The 26,510-nt window shown below is 40.6% G+C and overlaps 1 protein-coding gene across 1 annotated transcript in view; it reads left to right on the top strand.

Annotated features, from left to right (window-relative positions):
• The window catches only part of adgrb1a (adhesion G protein-coupled receptor B1a), a 105,927-nt gene extending 86,079 nt beyond the window's left edge, over nucleotides 1–19,848 (top strand). The window contains exons 23-32 of the mRNA XM_061081375.1: nucleotides 179–264; nucleotides 2,121–2,180; nucleotides 7,854–7,952; nucleotides 11,500–11,671; nucleotides 13,188–13,283; nucleotides 13,414–13,453; nucleotides 14,702–15,351; nucleotides 17,027–17,062; nucleotides 17,285–17,443; nucleotides 19,654–19,848. Of these exons, the coding sequence (XP_060937358.1) occupies nucleotides 179–264; nucleotides 2,121–2,180; nucleotides 7,854–7,952; nucleotides 11,500–11,671; nucleotides 13,188–13,283; nucleotides 13,414–13,453; nucleotides 14,702–15,351; nucleotides 17,027–17,062; nucleotides 17,285–17,443; nucleotides 19,654–19,848 (1,593 nt within the window). The remainder of the gene's footprint in view (nucleotides 1–178; nucleotides 265–2,120; nucleotides 2,181–7,853; nucleotides 7,953–11,499; nucleotides 11,672–13,187; nucleotides 13,284–13,413; nucleotides 13,454–14,701; nucleotides 15,352–17,026; nucleotides 17,063–17,284; nucleotides 17,444–19,653) is intronic.
• The last annotated feature ends 6,662 nt before the right edge of the window (nucleotides 19,849–26,510 follow it).

Genomic DNA, 26,510 nt, shown 5'->3' with positions numbered 1-26,510 from the left:
TCCTTGTATTTACAATGCAGAACCTACAGTAAGTACAGTGTGTGTGTGTACGTGTGTATGTGTGTGTGCGTGCATGTCCTTATCAGCGTCATCATCATCCTCAGAGTAATGCTGCATGTTGTGAAGTGATGAAACTGTTTTTGCCCTGCTTTAATCCTGTGCCTCTTCTCTTTGGCAGGTTAACATGGTTATTGGGATTCTCGTTTTTAACAAACTGGTGTCCAAAGACGGCATTACTGATATGAAACTAAAGGAGAGGGCGGGGTATGCCTTATACCACACATCCATCCTACACAGTGACCTATAACCAGTCTGAAGGCTCAGCTAGTGGGAGGGACAACCAAAGCTATTGGCTTTTTACCTGAAACTATACTAGGGCATTATTGTAGACTTTGCCAAATTGGCTGAAGATGACACCTAATTTTTATCACCATTAGAATGAGGGGAAAAGAATGGAGATAACAGAAATGTGACTGAATTAATCAAAAATAAGATAAAAGACCAAAAGACAATGTGTTTTCTCATATAGCGAAGACTATGATCGATGCTCCTGAGTTAGAGATAAATGGAGGGTAGAGAGAATATGTGGGGGAGGGAGTCTGGTTATTGGTCCTCCACAGACTGAGCAAGATAATGACTCATCTCATTGCTTTCTTTTAAGTTTCAAACGTGTTGCATTTTCCTCCAGCTGCTCTTTGCAGGTGTTGCTATCGATGTAAAGCTCTGTAAATCCATCCATGTCTTTTTTCTCTTCTTTGGTTGTTTCTTGTAAAGGGAAGCAGGGTAAGATTCAAGAAAGAACAAGGAAAACCATCCTATTTATCTGTTGGTTATGATAGCGCTGTTCTCTACCAGGTTGCTGCTGAGATTGCAGACAGCAGTGATAAAGCTTTAAGATATTGTTAACACAGCTAATGGATCCAATGACCAGAGCTATAGTTCTGAACCCCAAGATGTAATAAACCATAGTTTTCCATTAAAAATCTTTTCTGGTTGCTGATTTATGTCTTATAAGTCGTTCAGAGATCGGCAAAGTTAAAGACATAAAGTAAGAGTTATCCTGACAAAGCCTCCTTTGATTCAAAGCAAGTCAGACATTGGACAGTGTGCACATTAAGCTTCAGTTGTGAGCAGGTGATGCACAAAAACTTGCAAAAGGTAGTCCAACTATATTGCATTAAGTGTTAAATACCTTTGCCCTATACCTCCACAAAATGCAATGTATTGCTGGAATGTGTGTTCAGTTGTTCTCTTGATAGGATCTGCCAGGGCAAATCAAACCCAGGCTAAACTGTTGACAGGAACTAAAATTGGAAAAAGTGTTGCTAGACCTGGTAGGGGAAGTGTCTGTAAGCTGTAACAGCAGCCATGTGTCCAGAGGGGCCAAAACAACAATGTGGGCACACCACCATGCAGGTTTAACCCCCAAAAGGATCACTTTAGTGAAGTAGTCCGTTGTCAAGTAGATACTCACACCCAATGTTAGTGTGTTTTGCAGCAGTTTTTGTTGTACTTTCTTGACGAAGAACCTCTGGCTCAACACAGCATCTTAAAAAAACTCTGATACCTGTGGTTTTACCTGTTCTACCTCTAACCTCAGAAATCCCTGGAACAAATTTGACTAGCTTGCTTGCTAACACTAAGCCTTTGAGTAAGGCTGATTTCACTGGCTTTCTGCCACTTTACGTTCTTCTAAACACTGAATGGGCTCATCTGACCTTTTGCAGTAAACAAGATGACAAACTATTTCAATGCACCTTTGTTCTCAGTTAATAATGCTTTGATAACTTTTCTTTGCACCTTAGTGAAGATTGATTTTATGTAAAGAACATTTTTGGCATGCCAGTGGCTACTAGTGACCTGAGCCTAATAATGGCATTGGCTTGTCAGTATCAGCTTCCCGAAATAGTGAGCACATAGCACACCTGCACCCTGCTTCCCTTTACCCCGCAGGCCGTTTTGTCTCCATTGGCATTGTTGGTGCATTCAAATGTTATTTTCTTTCTCTCTCTGAAAAAATGTTTGCTTTCTCCAATGATTTCTCTGTTCTACTGTATTTGTTTTTTGCTGTCTGAAATGTCATGTTTGAGTTTGCACAGAATCCCCTCTCTCTCACTCAGGGCTCTCCAATCAGGAAAACTTCAGTCTCAGAAGCCCCCTCCCATGTCATCAGTGATTGGGTAAAAATACCTGCCCATCCCACCCTCTTCTTAACGTATGGCTACCAGCCCTGCCCATCACCAAAACTGCTGAATCCTCTAGCAAGCAACTCTGATTGGCTTACTTTTTCCCCTTTGCTTATTTACCTCACTATTTCCCTATTGACAAATACCTCCTGTTAGCGTGATAGACATAACACATTAGTGCCTCAGATTCTGACCATTTCTGGTACGCTTTTAGAACAACTGCGACTTTTTTAACAATAATAAATGCTAGCTGCAGTAATATTAATATTTTCTGATCATTTGAATGGTGTGTAAATGTGTGTGTGTGTGTGAGGTTAGTGGGTAGTCAATATAGTTCGTGCTCTGCCACTTATGCAGTAACTCGTACTTATGTCAGATTGTCTGACAGTAAGCACTGGTGAGATTGTTGCGTGGATTAATTTGCATTTCTTTCAAGTGAATTTGAAATGGGATGGTAGTGGTGCTAATGAGATAATTCCTTCTTAAATTTCAACTGAAACAGCTTGATTTTGGACTGGAGCCTAGAAACCAGTTCTTGACCCTGAGAACAGTGTGTGTGACAAAGGAATCTGAGTACAAGGTCATGGTGGCCAGCCAGAGAAGCCAATCGTATGGAATAATGTTTCCAGTCTCTATGACAGATTTCTATCAATTGGAAGGTAAAAAGATGGACTCTGTGAACCTGTTAAAATTCGGTGTGTACTGCGTCTTTTCTAAGGCATACGACATCGATTTCATGGCCTTCACAAGCTACTGAGAAAAAGAGCCCTGGTTCCCTCACGTCTTAGGTGAATTAAGTCAATGAATTATGGATCAAAAGTAAACTGGCATTCTCTCTTTGATGTCAAAAAATAACAGTCCTGTTAAGTTGAGGTGCATTTGTCCCTAGTCTATCTTTCTAACTAACCTTGATGGCAATAGCCTCGCTTGGACTGTCTAGGTCTTACTTTCAGGGCGTGTTTTTAAAATCTCACATCATGTGATAACAAGAAAATTATTATCTTGTGTTTAGTCACAACTAATGAAAGATGGACAGCACACTGTAAAATATAAGAAGTTATTTCATCTCAGCATCTTCATTTAACTTAAATTTACATAAAATGTCTAATGCAAGGATTTCCCATACTTAATGTTATAGTGAAGCCAACTTATTATACTTTACAGTATAGTGGATTGACAATTTACTATTGATAAAGTATTGAATGCAATATGATGATTAGCGGGCCATACTGGGCAATGTGGGTGCAGAACTCTCAGTAAAGGCAGCCGGGCTACAGTATAAATAATATGTATTATTAATAAATGCATACAAGAAAATCTGAAGGAGCCAGTTTGAATGGGCCTGATGCTACTGATAGTAATTGTGTGTTCATGAGGTATAACGCTGGCTGTGTAATAGTGAGAAATCAGCTCAGTGGACCTTGAGTTGAGAATCTTTTCACATCTCACACATTTTGATTTAAGATTGACACTAACCCTCCATCACCTGCTCGTCTCTTGTCTGTCTCAGAGCTGGACTTCAGCTGTCACCTCTTCAACTGTGAATGTAGTCTGCTACGGTACGTCCTTGAAACAGAATGACTAGTGGCTACAACAATCCTGGCCATTGTACAAAACAAGTAAAATAGAGAATACCCCAATGGGTCTTCTTTATCTGTTGTAATACGTGATACATTGCCAGGTGTATATTCATGTAACCATGTTCTGCCACTTTTATCAACTACATCCTGTCCCAGGAGGATATCAAGGCACACAGGCTACGTAGACCACTCAGTGTATTCTGCCCTCCTGTGTTGCTTCTGCTGGGCTTGTTTGTCCACACTGAGAATCTTGATTAGATTCTCAACCAACTCATGTAGCTATTCTACCTTAGTGTCCTATCAGATACTGTATCTGATCTCCTCAGCTTTTCTCTGATGGTGAGCCTGCTGCATCAAGTGGCATTTTTTGGGAAATATGTACTGGTTGGGCCCCCCAAGGCAAGAAGCATTTGTGATTAGATGTTTGAGGAAATGAGGGCCAGAACTGCCGCAGATATGCCAGATAAGCGCCTGCTGGCAGGGCCCATGGGGTCTGGTCATTATCAGCCTCAAACAACATGGGGCCAGCACCATGTGGGCTTCCCCTGCAGAGGGAATAAGATTGCTATGCCATAACGGTGCACAGTTTAGAAATGGAAGGATCAAAACTGATGGCCTTCATTACCTACAATTCAACTCAACCGCTGAAACCCACTCCGGGAGATGGAATTAAAGAGAAGACTATTCTATTAACCACTAACACATCTAAATGTCAGATTTATTTTTCTACATTGTCAAATTTTGTGTCGTTAACACCTACAACACTGAATGTCATGTGTTTGTAAGTTGAAAGCGCGTGTCCGTTTTGACCAATTAGCATAGGTAAACCCCCCGCCAAAGCTCATAAAAGGGCATGAGTGTGCAGTGCTGTGTGAACGCAGAAATCATACAAGCTGAGGAACATCAAAGAACCCGGGAGTGATTTTACGTAAAATAAAAAAGATGGCAGCGTATCGGACTAAATATAAAAAGGTGTTACATTTTGTCGTGTCAGCAGTCAACATAAAATACCACAAACAACGATACAGCTTTTACTGAACATGTAACTGCATTCAATGCATCTGTTGAAATCTCCCTAATTGATGTAAAACCCTAACCCTAGTAATAAATAAGTTCGATCTCAGATTTGGATTCAAAATAAATATTGTGAAACACAGAAGAGAGAGGGGGAAGGGAAGAGAAAATGAAGCTGCACAAAGTTATCAGATCTGGAGCAGTAAATCATTGGAAACACAGCAGTGCAGGTGAACCCTCAGATGAGCATCTGTGGCTACTCGACCTGAGCCTGACCGACCCATCAGGAACAGACAATAACTGATTATTTTACTCAAGCATTTCAGTTGTCAAGTCTGCGGAAAATTCTAGATAAGAAAACATCAGTGAATGTCAGGATCTTCATAAAAACTGCATACGTTTCTTAAGAATGGTCGGGGAACGAGTCCAAATGACCTTGGGTCGTATCTTTCCCTCCACATACTGCTCACAGTATGCAGTCGCAATCTCTCTCAAGCTTTTTCAGGGGTCATGTCATGTTAATAATGCAAATCCAACTTGCAGATGCGATATGTCGTGGCTGCTCTGACTTGTTGATAGTTTGTAATCTAAACGTGATATCACTGGTTTTAAATGAGGTCTTATATGATTTGTGCCGGATGTAGCTGTTTTTGTCTGTGAAAGTGACCAACAAATTAATAAGAATGACTTGTTTCCCTTTTGAAGATGTGCCAACAACCTTCCGCTCATTCACTTCTGTGTTTCAAATGCAAAACATGTTTAATGTAGCTAATTAATTTATGCAACACCTAATTTAGAATGCGGCAGCATCTGCACCGGGCAGGTCAGCTCTCACCCATGAGACAGGGCTCACTGCTGGGTCTCCCCCTTGTTGGCGTCTCCTTTACCCCTACATTTAGAGGCTAATACACAAAGACAATTAGAACAGCCAAGACCTTATTCCAATTCATGTTGGCATTTGTTTCCTCCTTTATAAACTTTTAAATTATTTCAATCATCACACGTGTGTATTTACAGGTTGCAACAGTAGGTTAATCAGACATTAAGCTTTTAGATGAGATGGGTTGTTGTAGCTTCCAGTTTCTTGCGTTCCATATGCTGCAGAAGATATTCTAACATGAACAGAAGGCTGATGTTTGACTTAAGGACTAGATTGTACCAATATGATGCTCGTCCAATATCGATATTTATTATTTATTAAGCTTTATGCATCTCTCCCCTCCCCACCAACCACCCACCTTTTGCCTCTTGATCCTTAGGTCCGAGGAAATGGTGTTGTATTTGCTTTTTAATATCACTGCCTACGGTGTACATTTAGCAGTTGTATTGCCCTTTTACTTGAAATTGAATTTCTTCCATCGTGTGATTTTTTTAATCCAGGCGTCCAGAGGCTACAACAATTGATTCCTTCTTCTCTTCAGCTTTATTTGCTATTCAGCAGGAGGCCATACTGTAACAGATTAGTTTATTACTTGTCAATAACTCCATAGTCAGTCTTAGTCAAGCAACACATGACAAAGACAAACAGTACATGAAGCTATTAATGGAACCCTGGACTACTGGATGATTGGGTGTTGTAAGAGAAAATAATTGACGTAGGGACAACTGAAGTGGTGTTGGGGCAAACCTGGTATTATCTACTTTTTTCTACAGTTGTATACTTATCGAAATGCATAAAGAAAGTTAATGTCATATTCTACAGAGAACTCATTAAAACCCTAATTTAGCCAACAGCTTTCAGTCATCATCATTAGGTCCATTTTGCAGCTTATTGTCATTTGTGAGAATAACAGACCAGGGGCAGACTTTGGGGCGTCATGCTGAGATATTGCGAGTACTGCAGCTATAATGGAATTTTGAAACTGATATGCTTCAGTGTTCTAGAAAATCAATAGTAAACATAGTTTTTTGGTGTCAGTCCCATATACCGGCCACATACCGACTGCTATTCAAGCGACCTAGCAGATGAATCTAGATGAAGAGAGTTAGCAGAAGGATCTTAGAATTGAAATGTTATTATGTTGGGGAACAACCAGTTCCAGCAGCATTTCTCCCGACAGGTCCCCTTTGGAAAAGAACATGTCAGCCACACTTGTAAATCGCAGCTGGAAACTTTGTAACAGTTGGAAACAAAACTCTACACTATAGATGCTGGATTTATTCAGAGTCCGGAGGGTTATTGTGAGATAATGAAAGTGTAATCTTTTCCTTGCACTCATTGTTAGCAGTGCTCGCAACTGAATACTAAGCTCTGTGATTAAATGTTTTAATCTAAAAAGGATTCTGTAATAATTTCGCAGCTCTATGGGAGAGTCTGGTTGAGGGAATATGGTTTCCTTAGCACCGAATGTAGTGATGTAGCAACACGTTCATCAATACTGAAGAAGGTTGTTTTCCTTAGTAAACGCTGACTGTTATGGCTGATATGGGCTGGTGTGTGTGTGTGTGTGTGTGTGTGTGTGTGTGTGTGTGTGTGTGTACAAGTTTCAGTTAGATTTAAATTAGGTAAGAGTAAGGTTTGGTGACAAACATAGTGTTCTTGTGATGGTTAGATTATGGTAAGGGGCTAGGGAACGAATTTATATAAATAAAAGAAAAAAGTGTATTTGTTTAAACTATTGCATTTGAGCTTTGCATAACTCACAATGAGCAGGTAGCACAGATATACATGACCAGGGGTGGGGCAAATCTGGCACATCATTATAAAATCAGGGCAGCAGAGATGTAAATCAGGTTCATGAATTAGATGAAATTAGGCATCGGCATGAAATCTTTTCTTATCACAAGCAGATAAAAGGTTGAATGGATGAAATCTACCAGTCCCAGAGTCAGACATCATCTTAGCCTTCTCTACCCTGTGCCCTGAACACACTCAGCCAAACCCAAGACCACACACACCAAACTCCGAGCTGGACAGTAGCCCTGAGAGAGAGATTGTGCGAGACCACTGTGACACACTGTTTGCGTGACTGTTTGTGCGTGCTCGTCTGCGCACGCGCATCTCTGCGAGTCTGTGTATAGGTGCATTTGTATCTGTTTGTGTATGTTACAGCGTGTTAATTTGACTTTGCAGTCAGATGACAGTGCCACTGTACAATATGACGCTCAAATGTGCCAAGTGCGGAGTTATCTCTTCGGCTGACGTTTCCACCACAGCTACCAGTAACGCCATGTTAGTCCCGCTAATTATTTTTCCTTAACTCTTCTTGCCTCTGTTCTCTCCTCTACTGTACGCCTCCCTTCTTCTTCCTTTCTTGATTTATTCCTCTTGTCATTTTTTTTGTTCTCCCTGATGCCCTGACAGGGGGTACTTCATTCAGTATGAGAGACGCCTGAAGCTTATGTGCTTCTCCTCTAAAGAAACTGTGTTAACTGTATATGTGTAATTAATAATGCAAATGGGGTTGATGATTGAAGTTTGATTGCGGGTGTTTCTCTGAAGAGATCATCAGAGTGACAGAGCTCAGTAGAACAGATGTTGAGTAGGAATTGGCTATGTAGGCAGAGAGGAGATCAAGCACTGTGTGTGTGTGTGTGCGTGTGTGTGTGTGTGTTGCTGTGATCGGAGTGCCTAGATTGATTAGTTCTGTTATTTTCAGCCTGGGCCTTCATTTTCTACTTCTAACTACAGTGCTGATAGAATCTGATTGTAGAGAAAGAGGTTAGTTGTGCCTGCTTTTACCTCTAGAGTGTTGCTCTGCTGCAATCTACAACATCTAAATAGCTACTTCATGTTTTGCAAAGCTTTGACTCAACAGAGAATAGACATCATACTCTGTTATTTGACTTTGGTGATGCACTGCACACACATCAGTGAGTACTCCATAGTTCATGAAGGCTGTATACATATACAAAAATGTGTATTACAAACTGCATCAGCTACATAGCATTTCAGTAAATATTTCACATGTTGGTTGGGTATGGCAGTACTATGTATGTAGCCCATTCACCTTTAGTCCTAATCCTGTTATACACATGCATATTTATTTCTATGATGACTAAGGTTTCTTTCTAAAGGAGATGGCTAGATCTAGATATAATTGTAAACACTATTGCAGTCCCTGTAAACTTGACTCTACAAACTGTTTAACTCCTGTGTAGTATCTACATTATTTTAAATGATAATCTAAATATTATCTCCAAGGTCTAAGTTAAGATAAGAAAAGAACATCAGATTGTCAGCATGATTGATAAGAGAATTTAAAAAACACAGTAGAAATTGACTGCAGAAATATTGTTTGTATAGAACCTTACTTGAGTTAAGTGCAGACGGTAGAATGATGCACAAGCATGTATACTGTACTTATATTATATTTAAAGTCTTACCTGATACTGCCACTTTAGTCCAGATTTATTTTTACTTTTGTGGGGATAATATACATTTTCTAGTGCAGTCTGGATGATTATTAGCAGATCTAAAAACACAAGGCAACATTTTAGAATGTTCCAATAATGTTCCTTCTGCTTCCATCCCGTGTCCATGACGTGTGTTGGCACCAACCTCATCCTGTGACTACGTTTCTTTGCGCCCCAATCCTGTTTCACTCCTTGGACTTACCTATTTCCAATGACGAGATTCCCCTAAATGTATCAGTATAGCTAAACACAAAAGCCAGCATTATTAAACATTCAAATAAAAAGTATATAAAACATTCCTCTGGCCCCACCATCGCCCTTACATTTTTACCAACCTTGAATCTCTTCTTAAATAGAATTGGTTGGTATCAATACAGCAATCAAACCTTTCTATTAATAAAGTTTATTCTGCTCTCATCATGGGTCATGACTTTTTTAATGTCAGCCTTTGAATACAGCTTTAATTAGTATTGTATGGATTTTTTTTTCTACTGGCCAATGTCAGTGGATCAAATGCTACATGTCATGACTGGTTTCACGCTTGCATTGAGATCTCAAATTTGTAATGTCGTTGGAAAATAGTGGAGTCAGTCATATTCTCAATACTGCTAACAGAAAGTGATTATTTGAGAGAACAATGCTGTGACGAATGACGCATTTCAGAAACCAGGTCCAGACTGAAAATAACTGGAATTGCTCTTTTCTCTGACGTGTTTTGACAATTTCCAGTATCTTTATCCGTGATCAATTTCATACCATAACAAAACAATCGTTGTGGTACTGAGTGCCACTGTGGCCAGGGTGAAAAAACAGTGGCCAGCATCAGCTGGTTTAATACCAGAGGTGGAAAGTACCTTGATAGTTTTTAATGCTCATACTTTGTTCCTCTTTTTCATTTTATTTAGCTTTTTCTTTGACTCAAATGTATCTTTTTTACATTTTATTTTGCAGACTAATTCATCAATACAAACCACATTCGCATCAGAACATGAGGTGTATTATTCAAAATAGTATTTGAATAAAACAGACAAATAGACTCTTTAATAACAATGATATTTTTTCTTTGAAGCATTCAATTTTAGTAAATAAGCTTCAAACATATCCTGTCATTAATATACTGATCTCTTAACAAACAGTTTAAGTCAAAAATAATGTTTTAACAAAACAAATGTCGCCAGCATTTCATGTGTCACTTTTGAAGCGTGAAGCACCTGTTGTTAGATCAGCCACATCATGGTGTTTTTATCAAAAGGTCAAATGATGTGTTATGAAGGAAACAAGTCCTTAGTTCGAAACTGGGAAATATTATTGATGATTCCCTTTGACCTTCACATTAATATACACCCCGCAGCAGTCACTTAGTGTCAGTCAGCAACATGCTTTTACTTTTACTTTAAATACAGAACAACACTTTAATTAGTCTTTGTTTTCAATTTTACATTCTATGTCAAGCGTGAGGCAAAAACATGACACGTGGATTTTAAAACTGTGGCAGCTCACGATCCATAAACTTCCTTCCAGTAAGTTTCATTGACAGCTACTTCACCCTTACAAGCCAAAGAAAAGCCAATTACTTATAAAGGAAGTATTGCTTTATTGTTGCACGGCCACATAATTAAATTTGAGTAAATGTCCTCTGTGCTTATTCCACCTCTGTAAATCTATTTAACCCCTGTTGAAAATGCTTGATGAGAGAATTTGAGTGGTTATTTTGAGAAAAAGAATGAGTCAGAAAAAAATATTGTCAGAACAGCAAAGTGAGACCAACATCATGGGCAGGGGGAACGACTCTTCTCCAGACTATGTCTCTGTCCCTCTCTGCTCTGCCTCCTCTGTTTGTCTTTGTATTCTGTTTCAGCCTCATTACACTTGTTTTTTTTCCCCCCACTGCTCACCCTTGCTTCTTCTCTCTTTTCTGTGGCACTAGACCCTCTATGGTTTGACTGAACCATCTTAAAACATACATGCATGTAATATATGTGAATTATGAGCATATATCTGCAGATAATGGATGTATGTTTTTGTATGTGAGAGTAACATAATTACTTGTTGTGATGTTATGTATTTATGCATGGTTAGGCTGCTAACACATGCTAATAGTGTGGGCAGTTATCAAGGGTACGTAGGAAGATTGTGTAAAGCATTTTTTGATTAACAAAACAAAAAATCCAGTTTAATCTCTGGACAGGAATTTTGTTGAAGACTGCCATAGAATGTTAGAAAAAATACTAATCATAGCTAATGGAAAACATAAAATGTTTTTTCTGCAAACTTGTTAGTAAACATTTTGGCTTTTCCCTCTGTCATGTTATCAAAGATTTACTTCTGCTGTCCTTGACTGTAATTCCCCTCCCCTCCTGCAGGGCGTCATTGTGGAGCTCCTGTGTGGTTTTGCCCCTCCTGGCCCTCACTTGGATGTCGGCTGTCCTCGCCATCACCGATCGGCGCTCTGCGCTTTTCCAGATCCTTTTTGCCGTCTTTGATTCACTGGAAGGCTTTGTCATTGTCATGGTGCACTGCATCCTGCGCAGAGAGGTACCTCACTGCACCACTGACCCTATGTATTCACTTCTTCTTGATTTAGTTTGGGACTGTAAATGCTCTTTCTTTGTGTAATGATGGTATTTTGTTGAAGTTTCCATAAAACTAATGCAGGTCCCGTCTACCTTTTTAATGAATCAAGCAGCATTTGATGAATCAAGCAGCATTTGAATAGTTGTTATGTCTGCAAAGTAAAATTTCTCACGTCACTCCAAGAAGGTTCTGGGTCCGAACCTGGCGACAGAACAGGGGTTTTCTGTGTTAAGGTTATTGATTCTGACTTGGAACGGAATCTGAGTTGGAGATTAATTTCCTTTAGATGTAAATGTTAGGGTGGATGGTTTGTCTGTATTCGTAATATTAGCCCTGTCAACCTGTCTGAGGTGTACCCCGCCTCTCACCCAACATGACCTTTGTATAGAACCATATATCTTGACTGCTGGAATTTTAAGATGGGGCAGGATCCTGAAGGGATGATTACTAAGGATTTTGTTAAATCCTAGACCTTGCCTCTGGCTTTACCAACAGCCCAAATGATCCCTTAATCAATATGGTCATGATGTGCATTGTCCAGAGTGTCCTTAGCCCCAAAAAGTGCATCCTAGTGTTTGCGAGGGATTAATCCAAAAAACAGCCAATAGTCTATTTAGCCATTAATCTCACTGGATCACAAGAAATATCAGGACACATTTAGAAAGTACATGTCAGTGAACTCCGGGACCACCCTTCACATGCTAAAATGGGAATTCTGCCCACAAAATCATTGAAGGTTTGAGGGGCTGTAACATTCCTTTAGCATTCAGGCTACTAATAAGTTGAAGTAATTTTAGTTTAATGATCCTCAAGACCCTTGTTTTTATCTGTAGTGCTGCCCTCATCAGCTTTATCCTCTTGAGGCTTTGTCTTTTAGTGGCAAGGTCTATATATACACGTTTATAAAAATTCCTACATTAGTAGTATAGTCATGTCCTCTTTATCACCCTGCTGTTATCATTCACTTATTTATTCCTGTCTATGTAGCCGTTTTTCTTTACCTGTACCTGGCTCTTCCTGGAACACTATCCCCCTGAACTGGTGGAAAACTCTTGATGCAAAACATCTTTAAATTGCAACTTTAAATAACAGAACAGCAAAGTAAAACTGCAGTAACAGCAAATTGTACCCTGATACTTAAGGATTCGCTCCGATTTCCCCTTAAAGCGACATGGGTTGATTGTGGTCTGTGATGTCTAAATGAATTGAATGAGAATGCTGTGGGGGCTGATGACTGACAACTCCCAATGTGGAGAACCCACATGACTTTAATGATTATATAATCTGTTGTCCATGACCATTGTAGTTCTGCAGGACTTTGACTTCCACCAGGACGTTTACAAGGCCCCAACACTGTAAATTAGTTGTTCGATCGAATACATTTTGCACCAGTGTTTTCAAAATGACGTTTTAATTAAAGAAGTTACATCAGTATTTCATTCGCCAACCAGTACTAAGATGTCATGGTTTATTGCAGGTTCAAGAGGCGGTGAAGTGTCGTGTAGTGGACCGGCAGGAGGACGCAAACGGAGATTCAGGAGGATCTTTCCAGAACGGCCATGCTCAGCTCATGGTAAGGATGTGGATATGCTTTTTTTTTGTGGTTATTTTCAGCTTTTATTACAAAATTGCTATCACCACTAGTATTAATTATTGACAGGATGTGTGCAGTTGACACAATAATGTCTGTTTTCTGTCCTCAGACTGACTTTGAGAAAGACGTGGATATAGCTTGCAGATCAGGTAAGCTGTGGGTTGAGTGAGTTTGATTCTGTGTTTGTGTGAGGATTTGATTCGACTTTGGGGACCGCTGTTTAAAAAGCCACAGATGCCTCTTTTCACCACCTCAAATTCGCCAGCACTTTCGTAACAGATGTGAGACATGTTCTCCCTCAGTTCTGCACTTGTGTCTTACAATCAGCATCACAGCAGCCTCCTTTCACCAAGGAGTTGTTTTGACAAGAGATACAGCACATTACTGCTGCACAACACAGTTTAGTCCAGGCTGATGGGAGTGGGATGAGCATGTGCTGAGCAGTTATAAGCAGATAAATATGGCTGTCAGAGTCTCCTACACTGCAGCTGTATAATTAAGTCCCACCCGACAGTGCCACATCAGATACTGGCTCTGCTCTGATATCTGCTGGGAGTGAAAATCTGATTATCTCTTGAGACAGGATATCAAGAAGAGCATCTGGAGAAGAAAAGCTATTGAGACACAGACAGGCCCGATTGAGAAAAGGCAGAAAAAAGGAGATTGTTTATGGGGAGGAAGGGGCACTAGCAGCATGCATATCTTGTAATATGCATGCACGGTCACAAGGACAAGATGGGCACAATCGTAGACATCCACTAGAGTTTAATTAATCCAACGCTGATATTAGACTCATATATGTTGTGATGAACCTCTTAGCTATCTATTTGTGTGTGTGTGGGTGTGGTCGTGCTGCATTAGCGATTCACTGGTTGAACCCTCACGATGCTTCGTTACACCTGTGTTAAAATTGCGTCAATCCAGGGACTCATGTGGTTATTTTTATCTATATTAATTTAAACATTTTATCTTCTTATAATTCTATTACTATTGACATGATACAGCTTGAAGATGGCCTGGAGGATCAGACCCAAGGGACAACTTAGGCCCTACAATCCACTGTGTTTCAGATGGTTTGGGCTAATCTGAACATTTGCACCAATACAACAGTGTAGTACTGGATGAAAGACAGCTGCAAAACATTATTTGGATGTTGCGTAATAACGACGCCCTTATTTGCTTAGAAGACCATCAAAATCTAGTTTTACATACTGCATATTACTGTATAAATGTGTTGGATTTACTGAAATGATACAGTATAAATCACAGTTTGAAAAGTCCTGGGGTCAGGAGGGAACCACATCTAATTTCACAGACACTCATACCCTCAAGCAGGTGTCGAGTCACGGTCCAACAGTTCATCTAAGATGGGTTTTCTGTCATTCTGTTGCCACCAGGCACTATGAAGCGCTCGTCTCTCCAGGGGGAGGAGAAAGCCTCGGCTGGGACCCTCACCCTTCAGAAGGGTTCTAACTTCAACACCATGCCAGCCAGCATGGCTAAGGTTCACCTCCAGAACGTGGCCGACTACAACTGTCACACTCTGACGCTGCGCAGGGAGAAAGGCGCGGCTAAGGGGATCAGCACAGAGCTACCAGGCGCCAAATCAATCTACATCTGTGACGGCGAACTCTTCAAGCAGCTGGACGGAGAGCTGCCTCGAGGGAACGGCGAGGGCAGCAGCTCTGAGGGCCCTGGCAAAGGTCCGGGATACGTCATTCTACCGACCAACAACACGGGCACTCTGAAGGCAGCCAAGGGGAAAGAGGACCAGGCGGCCAAGTATAACATCGGCATTGAGCAGCTGCCTCAGACCAGGCTCGTCCACCTGGCCAACTCTGCCAACGGGGAGCCTGGCTTTGGGCTGAAGACCCTGCCTGCCGACCAGGTCAGTGTGTCATGCTCTGACAGAGACTCACCTGCACACAACCTGCAGCCCAGAGACTCCCTGGTGGCAAACATCATGTGTGATGGGGGAGACTCCGGACACTTTGGTGTGATGTCTAAGGGTGAAACCATCTCCACGCTGTCCATGAGCTCACTGGAGGTAAGACACCAATCAAAGAATTAGCATATTGTTGTCATAGTAATGCATCGTCAGCCTCATACCTATTATTTAAAATATGACATGCATGTAAAGTTTTGTTTTGTACTGCTACTACTTACCATAAATTCTCAAATATTTTAATTGCAACTGTATTCAGAACCAGGCCTTTACTTGGTTTTTAATTTGTAATTTCCCACATTGAGGATATTTATTTAATATATTCTAGTGAGACATCTCCCTGTTCTCTGATCTTTTGTTGTAGAAATTAAATATTAATACCTTTTGCCAACAATGCCTCGATTTAAGATAATATGAATCTTCAATGCACCAATACCATCGGTACAACAACAGGCCCCACTGACCACTCTGCTGCGCTCTTTTAACACATACCTTTTTTCACTAATGCGTTGCAATCTCTTTTGAGTAGCAATTTTATTCATAAAGTAAAAAAGAAGTTGTTGTGAAACTTCTAAATTATTTTAATAAGTTAGTGAGGTGGTGCTTTTTGATATTTTGGTTGTGGCGGGGAGATACATCTTCTCTTGATGCCTCTTGTTTCTAGAGCTGCGAAGCTTCCTTTATCAACACAAATGATGCATTACTGGAAGGCTTTTAAAATGAAGCATCTTTCACTGATAGTGGCTGTAATGGTGAACCTGATTGGAAGAAATTAACAGTAACAGCAAGTAAGTGTGTCAGGACTCTGTTGTTCTACTGATGGAATTGGCGCTGTATGGAATGATGCTATGCTGAATTTACTATGCAAGATATATTTGAGATAATTCCATGTGTTTTTAACTTGCTTTTGTTTGAGAATTTACAGTAGCATCGCGTTGGTAAACATCACTATCACTTTCTTCTCATCATTCTATCAATACAGGGACATCAATCTTTTTTTGTTCATCATCTATTAGTTTGCATGGACTACAGCCATCCATACAATAAACATTAGCGACATAGTAGGATTCTAAAACCTTGCGCCACAATCCTCTATATGGCATGTATGGAGCCACGGGCTTAAGTCTGATCAGAGTTGATCAACTGAGCCACAGATTAACTGAATAGTTGTCCGTTATGTGAGATAGGTCTCCTCAGGGAACTGCCATCCGACTTCTCTTGTATGCCGAGATCATTCCTTCTCTGATGCTAAATACAAGCCAACTTATTACATTCATGGCAAAGATTAGATCAGGAAAAGCATCCCAGCATTTTCTGGCCCCATGTAAGGACAGCATCTTTAAAAAGGTTAGTTTTCACTCAGCTCCTCGCTCAGACAGCAATGGCAAGTTGAGATGACTCAGTGATCAGCACACAGCAGCCTGGACATCTGCCTGCTGGTGTCTTTTCACTTCAGGGCAAAACACAATCCCATAACGCCGTGTGAGGCGGCAGCTGACACAGCTACCGAGCAGCCTGAAGGTCAGGTTTTCTTTCATCACTCTGTGACGGAGGACTCAAAGGTCATTCGGTCACAATCTGTTAACTGCAAACTTGTGCCAACAGGGTCAGAATGACCAGCAGCAAACCTTGTTTCCACCCACATGACTCACTCCTCTTTTCTGAGTCCCAGAAACACCATTTCTTGACTGGCTGATGTGGGGATACATAATGAAACACTTAAAAAATAAGGAACTCAAGACACATCTTTAATCTCTCTGTCTCATTTCCCCCCTAGAGACGAAAATCACGCTATGCAGAGCTTGACTTTGAGGTAATTTTAGTCTTTTTGATTCCTACAGAGCTTTTTTAGACCAAAAAGCTGATGTCTCTAAGCTATTCAGACCTCTAGATGTTTGCATATATTCATTACTCAAAAATGTTGGGCGGGACTGTAGTGTTGAGATTAAAGACATTTCATGTGAAGGGGGTCAAGCAGGATTGATGGTAGGCTGTGCTGTTTGCCTTGTGCGTAACGTGCAATGTCCCTGTGTAGAAAATAATGCACACCCGGAAACGCCACCAGGACATGTTTCAGGACCTGAACAGGAAGATTCACAGTGCAGACAAGGATAGAGAATCTCCACCTGTTGACGCCAAAGCTGCCAAAAGATGGAGTGTGTCCTCTGCCAGCAGTGACAAGACCAACATGAGTGTAACTAGTTTGACTTTATTCTGTTCTGCCCCCCCTCCCCTATTTCGAATATTGTTCCCCCTTTTTTACTTAGCACAAATCACAACACTTGAGTAGGTTGTTAAAAAGATGCAGCCATTTTGAAAAATGCATCTGCCAGTGCTAGAAGAAATTAGATGTGGGGAGAATCTAGAGGCTTAACTGTGGTTAGTCATACAAACTGCAATTCCAAACTAGGCCAAACAAACCGCAGCACTTGAAATCAGCATTGCCAGGTGTACAATAATTATCGTACTTGTTTATAATTTTGCTCACTTTGCAAGGTATGATCAACAATATCTCATAATGTATGATGATTTTGTGACACAGAATGAGTAGTTTTAATCAGTCAAGGTTATTTCACCGCCCAACATAATCAGGGCAAGGAAATAGGGCTCCTACATCTGCATTTAGGCATATCTTCTCACATATTCTTCCAGCCAATCATGCTTCATTAACCATCAACATGAGCCTATGTTAAGTTTGAGCAAAAAGTTGAGCGTGTTGTTGATATTTTTTCTATTTAGATGCCGAACAGGCTATAACTCAAAATGCCAATTTATATAAACATAGACTCATGCGAACCAGTGTTAAAGGACAGCATGGCTTTCTGGTCCTTTAAGATTGTATAACACATCTTGTGCATAGGCAAAGATGTGTTATACTTTCACTTACACTTTAGTTTTCAATGTTGGGACTTTTTCTATTTGAGTGAGTTCAGAAGGATTACCTCCTTTCAAAACAAATAATGTGGTTACCCAGGTAGCCAAGGTGGTTTTGTCCAATGATAGCCCAAAACCATCAGGCCAGAACAAATAACTCAATCCAAGTCTGGTTGCCAAACCTGGTTTGATGATGATCCAGAGTTAGCCCAAGTACACTGACGGGGGTCCAGAAGCTCAAAGTGAACCAGCATTGCCAGCACAGGGCCGTCTATAATATTATATTATAGTATTATGTAATATATTATATTATTATAATTAATCAACACAACGTGATGAGGCAATATCAAATTTTTATTTTGAAATTTACGTTGAAATTATGAATGGCTGAAGATATACTTGCCAACATCCTCAATCATTTTGCAATAGAAATGTCAAAGAATAAAACAATCGATTTTGTTACTAGTGAGTATTAATCCTATCCAAACCTCAAAAAAGAACAGAATGCCACTCAGCTGACGTTGTTGCAGGATTGAACAAGACTATCCCCTCCCACTAAGATTCAAAATATGCAACATGGTTGAGGTGATTTCTTGCTTAAAAATGATTTGTGCAGTTTTCTTTTTTCCACTATAAACAAGGGGACACTTGGCTGAGACTTGATTTGTTAGGTACTAGTTATCAACAGCAGGTAATCACATGTTGGCTTCGTAGCTGAAGTCATCCCAAGGCAGCAGTTCCCATTTTCTCCTGCTGCAAAATCCCTCGATCTCCGTTTGTTTCACAGCTTTGGAGTCAGGGTATTCTCTGGCTTAAGGTCAACCTTACGTCCAACATATCAAGGCTACAGGAATTTGACACAGTACACAGTCAGATAGGTTCTACCTCTCTCTATCTAGATATATGAACATTGAATGTTACAATCGTACAAGAGGCACAGAGATCATCTTCTCCACTCTGGGTACAAGATGTGTTTTGAAAATGAGCTCATCAACCACAATCATATTTTTATCCCAATCTTTATTGGCATGCTAGCTTTTTGCATATTCAATTTTATAGACTCAACAAGTTTTACTTTATATTTTTTGGGTTTGTCAAACTGTTTAACAGTACAAAATATTTGTTTCCACTTTCTTGCCAAGAGTTAGCTCAACAGCTGGAACCAAAAAGTCGTGCTGATCACCACAAATTGAAGACAATTTGCTGCATAAAAATTCAAGATAAAAAGCTTGTTTTGTACAGTTCGATTGGTTTCCAAATTAAACCTATTAAATTGTGCACTATTAAATTCCTGGTAGATGCATTATTTGGACTTTAGACAGAGGTTAGATTCCATGCTTTATACTAAGCTAGGCTACAGATCCGTGCTCAACACAGAGAGTGGCAGCGATTTAATCGTTCTTGGCAAGAAACTGAAATTTGCTTTCTCTTAAGGAAGTATGAGGTAAAGTAGTTCCACCAAAACAACTGCAATACATCACAGATTTGATCTAAGACAAACAAGCCTTTTCACTATATCCTCCTCTCCAGGACAAGCAGCAGACCCCAAGTAAGAGGGCGTGGGAGGGCATCAGGAAGACCCACTCCCCCCCATCCTGGGTCAGAAAGGACCTGGAGACAGTGGCAGCCTCCCCTCTGGAGCTGCAGACCGTGGAGTGGGAGAAGACCAGCGCCACCATTCCTCTGGTGGGTCAAGAGATCATGGACCTGCAGACAGAGGTGTGAACCTGATAATGGCGTCATGCGTACAACTCTTTTTTTTTTTCCCACTGCTCTCCGACAAACAAGCAGACACACCACATACACTGCCCTGCTCTGAACTTATACTCAAAGGCTGGATGAAGCCCACTGGGAGGAACGTGAGGGGGAAGAAGGGTGAGGAGGAGAGAGAAGCATCACAATATCAGAAAATCAATTCAACCAATTAAAAAGAGAGAATGGGAACACAGTGTCTTTCTCTATTGTTTCATTTGATGTTTGGACTGTGTTTCTGTCAAAACAATACGCGTCATCTACTTGTATATGGTCTCAGATACCATGCTGGCTTACATGGGAGACAGGTTGCCAAAGCCGCTGATTCAGCTGCTGTATCTGCATCATGTCATAAACCGCACAGCAAAGGTAATCATGCCATGTTTACCCCTGCATTAAATGGTTACAGTGTAATAATCATGATTGTCTTTTTTTTTCCAATGTTGAGAGTATTGCTGTTTCCGCTCTCTCTTTCTCCTGATGAACGCTCAAGTTGTACTTGGCTCAAGATGCCTCTGGATCTATTTCTTTGTCATCAATCTCAAAAGGGAAAATTGAACAGAGGTTTTGAGGAGGCAGACTGCCAAACATACATCCATGTGCCCCTCAATGCTGTTGCCTCCACTCCTACAGCTCTCGCCAATTATTTTGGCTCCAAGACTTTATCCCCCCCGCACCCGCCCGATCCCTGCGGGGCAAGGTTGGCCCTGGAGCAACAGGCAGAGGGGAGGATGGAGAAAAAAAAAATCGAAGACATCGTCTTGAGTAGAATTGGCAGTTTTCCTACTCGTCAGAGACCTCAGAGTCGTCAGAGAGAGGGCCGCTGGGCCCTGCGCTCCAAGTGGCCCTCAACCTCAACCTCAGCCACACACAGAGGGACAACATGGACATCAGTGCATCCGGTTTCTTGATGTATAAGCAGGCTGTGTACGGTAGTGCAAAATAGGACAGTGTTTCAAAGATGCTAAGGAAAAAGGTGCTTGTGTGCGAGTGTGTATATGTTTGTTGAGTAATAGAAGGTACAGACGGGGCCAAATTAAAGGATAAGTCGACATAGATTCTGTCTCTGGACGTTTCTCAAACTGTATTCCAGAGATGGAACACCACCCTTCCAAAGAATATCCCCTCTTTGGTGTAGATGGTGGTGGAGGGTGCTCTCTAACACCCTGAGATCTGGTCATTGTCAAGGCCATATTGACCCCGCCAACCCTGAGGTCGGGGCAATTGTCGTCAACTCATTTATCAGATTTCTTCCTTAAATTTGTCACCCGTCTGTAAATGATCCATAGATCTATAAATATTTATGGTTTGATGATTGAAAGTGATGCTAAATACAAGGCAGAGTTTATGCGAGGGATGGTGGTTGCACACAGAGAAAGCACAAGGCTCATTTGGAGTCCTGATGTACAGCATTGTAATTATTTCAGAGTTCTACAGAATGGATTTTAGCCTATAAATATCTTTCTTACTGTGCTTGGGGATAGTTGTTATCATTACTATAAATATGAACATAATTATTCTGATACTGATCCTCTCATCCCCCCGTCCCTTCAGGTTACTGGACTATAGGAGTGTTCTGTATCGCAATGTAACTGTGTGTTTTGATATCACCGCCAGTCACTCCCTCAGATCTGTATTTGTTGGAAAAAATCCTGACCACCGACCCCCGACCAACCAACCTCAGACCCCCTGATGTGTGACCCACCCTGCCACACATAGCCACACTTCCCCTCACTCCCCTTTTTTTTTCCTGGGGTTGACTCTTTGTTAATGTACAGTTTTCAGAGCACAAAATGAATGTGTCTTATTTCTAATAAAAAACGTATCTATATAATGAAGCATCGGCCCTCTTGTTTTCTCAAGTGAAATACTAACATGATCAACTTTAGTTTGATGCACACCCGCTGCATTTTGGTTCAGTTGTGGTAGAAAAGTTGAGAAAACCTCCACATCTCTACTGGCAGCTAAGGCACCAGCCAATCAAACTGCATTTAATCAAATAGACAAGTGAAAGTCACGTTAATGCAAATTCAACTCATGTTTGACATTAAACTGGTTATGCATATTATTTCCCTATAGCGTGGCACACGCATGAAAGCCAGCTATGTTGTGTGTCCCAAACGGGGATTGGTTTGGGTTATGACGATCGTGCCAGAAGAAAACGTGGGTTAGTGCTCGGAAACTTGTGGACTGGACCTGTGAGCTTTGCCAGACCAACATCACAAGCTCTAGAAGTCACTGCAGCTCACTGGTTGCCATGACGTGATCCTAACACATAACTCCAACATGAGAAGCAGAATGACTGTGTCTGCTGATAGCAATACATCAGTTATCTCATCTCTCACGAAACAAGTTTATTACTCTAAAATAACTGTTTATTCAACATTTATGTTTGTGTTACATCTATTCAGTGAAAAGTCTGTGGAAAGACCTTAACATATACTGAGACATTTAAACCAGTGCTGACTCTTATCATCCTGCATTTTCAATTAAGAGCTTCAGGTTCAGCTTTTATCGAAGGTTCATTGTAGGAAAAAACAACAACATCACTAAAATGGCCTGTTGAGAGAGCCATGGATATAAACGGCAAATTAGCTGAAAGCTGCTCAGCTATATTGTCCAAATAATAACAAATGAAGTCAGTAATTGTGACAGGCATTGTTTTGAATTCTACTGATGACAAATGAGCCTCATCGAGAGTTAACCTGGTGGTCAGCAGCACTGGTTCGTAATACAGCTAAATTTGTGGTTTTATTGTAGGTCTGCTGAGGGTATATGCATTATAGATGCAGAACAGGATTGCATATTTATCTTCTTTAACTTGTTCTGTTTTGGTGTTAATTATTCATTAGGTGATGATTTAACAAAATTCCGAATTAGTTAACACACCATTAATTTTTGCAAAAGGAAAACTGATGAGATAAAAACTACAATAACATTCTCTTGTTTTATTCTTTCAATGTAACTGTTTTTAATGACATCCGTTTGTTGCATTTTGTATTTTATTCATTATTGATAAAATAAGCAGATCAAAGGTGAGCAAATCTGTAAACACCCAAAATACTAAACAACAGAGTGTTATGAGTGAAGATTCCAAGTCATCCAGGCCATGGCACCGAGAGGCTATGCATGGTAACTGGTAAAATCCAGTTAAGTACACATGTAAAACGCCTACATACTGATTCTGCCATTACACAGGAGGGAGTCTGGCAAGAGATCAACACAGTGGGTCTTTTTTTAAATTGTCTGTCTCTCTTATGACATCGCATGTGGAGCCAGGAGTCATTAGTCAGTTGTCGCGACATGGACGCTGGAGGCTTAGCAGCAGGGCTGTCATGTCCCAGCTTTTCCTCTGTTGTGAGACTGCAGCTGAAATACAGATAGTAGTAAAACTTACATGACAACTGTATCATTAGAAATTAGTGTCTAGAAGTGTGAATAGCAAAACTATACACACCCCTTAACTGAAAATCTATTTGGTCTAACCCTGGACAAAAAGGTGGTGAGAGTCAGCAGCCGTTAATTATTCAGGGAATAACGCAAGATTTGAATAATGGATCACAAAGAACTTTAGTTGTCACAAGCAACACTACAATGGCATAGATTAAAAAGTGCAAATTAATTTAAAGTACACAATATCTTCATGAAGGAACTAATATTTCATTATAACAGGACCTGCTTGGATTTCTTGGAGGAGGAGGTCATTTAAAAGTAGTTTTCAACTGAACAAATCAAGTACTAAACTATGTGACTGTTTAATTATTAATACTACTGTTACAATCATTAATAAATTGATTTAATCAAAAAAAATTTGATAGTCTTATTCTGGTAAGATTAGGTAGCTGTTGACAAGAATATAATATCTGGCGATTAAGTCGGTCCTGCAAGAGTGGTGGCACTGGTAGACAAATGTGTGTCCTGTCCTTCCAGAAATGATTGTGTCTCATACAGTCAGACAACTGCAAGAAAACAATGTGTTAGGAGCTGGATGTTTGTCTCTCTCCCTTCTCCCAGTGTCTTGAATTGTTTTCCAGGGCGCACCTGTCCGGTCACCCTCCCCCATCCTGGGTCTTCCCTCCTCATTATCAAGCAGAGCTGAGATGATCTGGCTCACTACCCCACCTGATTCCTGCTGCTAATAAACCACAGGCCTTCATTCCAGTCTTCGAGGACTCGGCCTGAACTCCTGCTTTTTGGTCATCTGTTTACTCCACCTTTCACTTTTTGTTACTCACTTTTTTTTTACCAGAAATTTTACCGGTTCAGTTCTGCATCCACAATAAAGGAACATAATCACAGACCAATACACATAAAACCAATAGAGCAGATCATGTTACTATTACCACAGGAGATATTCGTTAATGTGTTGCTTTTTTTTTTAAATAATTATATTTGATTCAGGTAATGTAATACATTGCAATGCAATACGTGTGAAATTATTTGATATAACTATGTTGTATGAAGTCATCAAGTCATAATGTGTTGATATAAACTTTTACATTAAGTCATCAATTTATATATACATATATTATATATATGTATATATAGCCCATATTCAAAAATAACAATTTGTCTCTCATGGCCTGACATGGTGTGACATCCTCTGCCCATAAGCCTCACCAAGAGTGAGGAAAACCTAACAAAAAATACCTTTTAACAGGGATGAAAAAACCATGGAAACCTGAGAGAGAGCCAGATGTGAGGTATCCCCCTTAGCGCATGAACAAAAGTACAATATTTACAACATTGATAAGAAGAAACATTTTTTAACATAAAGGAGATGTGTGCAATGTTTAAAGTAGCTATACATGAGAACAGTATTGATAGAGATGAAGGGACCAGCAATGAAAAAACATTCAAGGAGTAATTGCCAGTAATGGGAGAATATGTGAGTATTCAGTGTGTTTTAAAAGCACTGTTGTGGTCATCATAGTCCATGATCAGCCGCCACCATGATCATGATCCACCACCATGATCAGCCATTGCAATTGGTACACCATTGGCTGTTGAGTGATAGAGTGACTCAGTTACCAAAGTGGTTCAAGGTTTTGAGAAGGTTTGAATTATGAAACAATCTCATGAGCCTGTGTGTTACTTTATAGTTGCAGTCAACACAACTTGCTTTGCCAATAATGTGGTGCAGCGTGCAAACTCTAGCCAATTTTTTTAAACAAACAAAGTGCTTGTGGCATAGAGTTGGAGGAACTAGGCTGTAGATTATACACATACAAAGTATATTGTAAAATAGTTTTCTTGGTTTATGTTTCTGGAGCTGTGCAATTGGAGCAGAATAATTTCCCAGCTGAGGAAAAACTGGGCAGTTTTCTTTTGAATAAATATTAAAAAAGTATTTTCTGTGAATAATGGAGGAGCAGAAAGAAGTTGTGGGCAATATAAATGAATGCATACACTGTGTAAATGTAGCTATAAATGTACATTAAATTACCAAAGCATATATATATATATGACATACACTACAAGTCTGTTCCTGTCCTGATGAAGACACAGAACACTTTATGTCCCTTTGAGAGCTCATTTGGCATTTGGATGGTGGCAGCCTGTGTGGAGGTTCAGGTCGGAGGACTGCACAGCAGCTGCTGGTCATCAGCATCCAGCTCGTCCTCCTCCATCGCCTGCAGCTGCCGAAACACGCCCGAGTCCGATGAGCAGCTGAAAAGATCACAGACAAGTGTCAGCGAGTGTAATCGCAGTAGCAGTCCATTAATGGCTATTGTCAGGCCTTGGTACGACGTGGCACCAGTGAGGCTAATGCCTGTTAATGGTCTAATTAACGACATGAGGTTAATGTGTTTGGATGGAAAGTAATAATGTTACAGGCCAATCTCTCATCACGCTATATCACCACAGCAGTGACGGCACCGCTGCCCAGAATGAGCCTCTGAGGTGAGGAAAAAAAGTCACTGCAGTTCATGCAGTGATTACACCATGAGTCAGGAGTTCATGAGTGGTAAGAGAATACGGGGGGGGGTTTTGACAACAGTCATGACGGGCATTACTATTCCAAACAAAGTGCTGCAAAATCTGTAAAGGTCTCTGGCTTCTTTTCCAGAAGAGTCACAGATGCATGATGACATGAAGTATTGTAACAGTCTGGCAATTTAGATGGTAATTGTCAGGCCAAAAGTGTTTTTTGTTTATCTCTGTTGTGTGTGTTTTAGTTGTTTTCATGTTTGCACACCCTGTTTCTGTTTCATTTTGTAGTCTCTGTTTCTTGTCTTCACTTCCTGTCTGTGATTGTCAGCCCTGCCCTCATGTGTTTCACCTGTGTCAATTGCCCCTGCCTTCCCTGTGTATTTAAGCCTCTGTCTTCCCTTTGTCCTCTGTCGGATTGTCTGTTTTCTGCGGTGTTTGTTCATCTACCCTCCTGTCTTCCATGGTGCTGTCCTGAGGCCTGTTTCAGGTAGCTGGTTTTGAGGCAACCCCGAGTTTGTTCGCTCTGAGTTAGTGGAAACTCTGGGTTTTCCGTTTCAGGTAGCAGGTTCAGCGCAACCGAGAGTTAGTTGCTGCGGCAACATACGCCATGGACCTAACCTGCTCGGGAGGTGGTTAGACCTACTCTGAGTTTGTTGTTTATAAGGCTGAAGGCAGCTCTCCGACAGAAGGAAGTGTTAGAA

This window comes from Limanda limanda, chromosome 11, assembly GCF_963576545.1.
Source record: "Limanda limanda chromosome 11, fLimLim1.1, whole genome shotgun sequence".
Classification (NCBI taxonomy): domain Eukaryota; kingdom Metazoa; phylum Chordata; class Actinopteri; order Pleuronectiformes; family Pleuronectidae; genus Limanda; species Limanda limanda.
The sequence above is the reverse complement of the archived record's forward strand: the minus strand, read 5'-3'. Positions and strand labels throughout refer to the sequence as shown.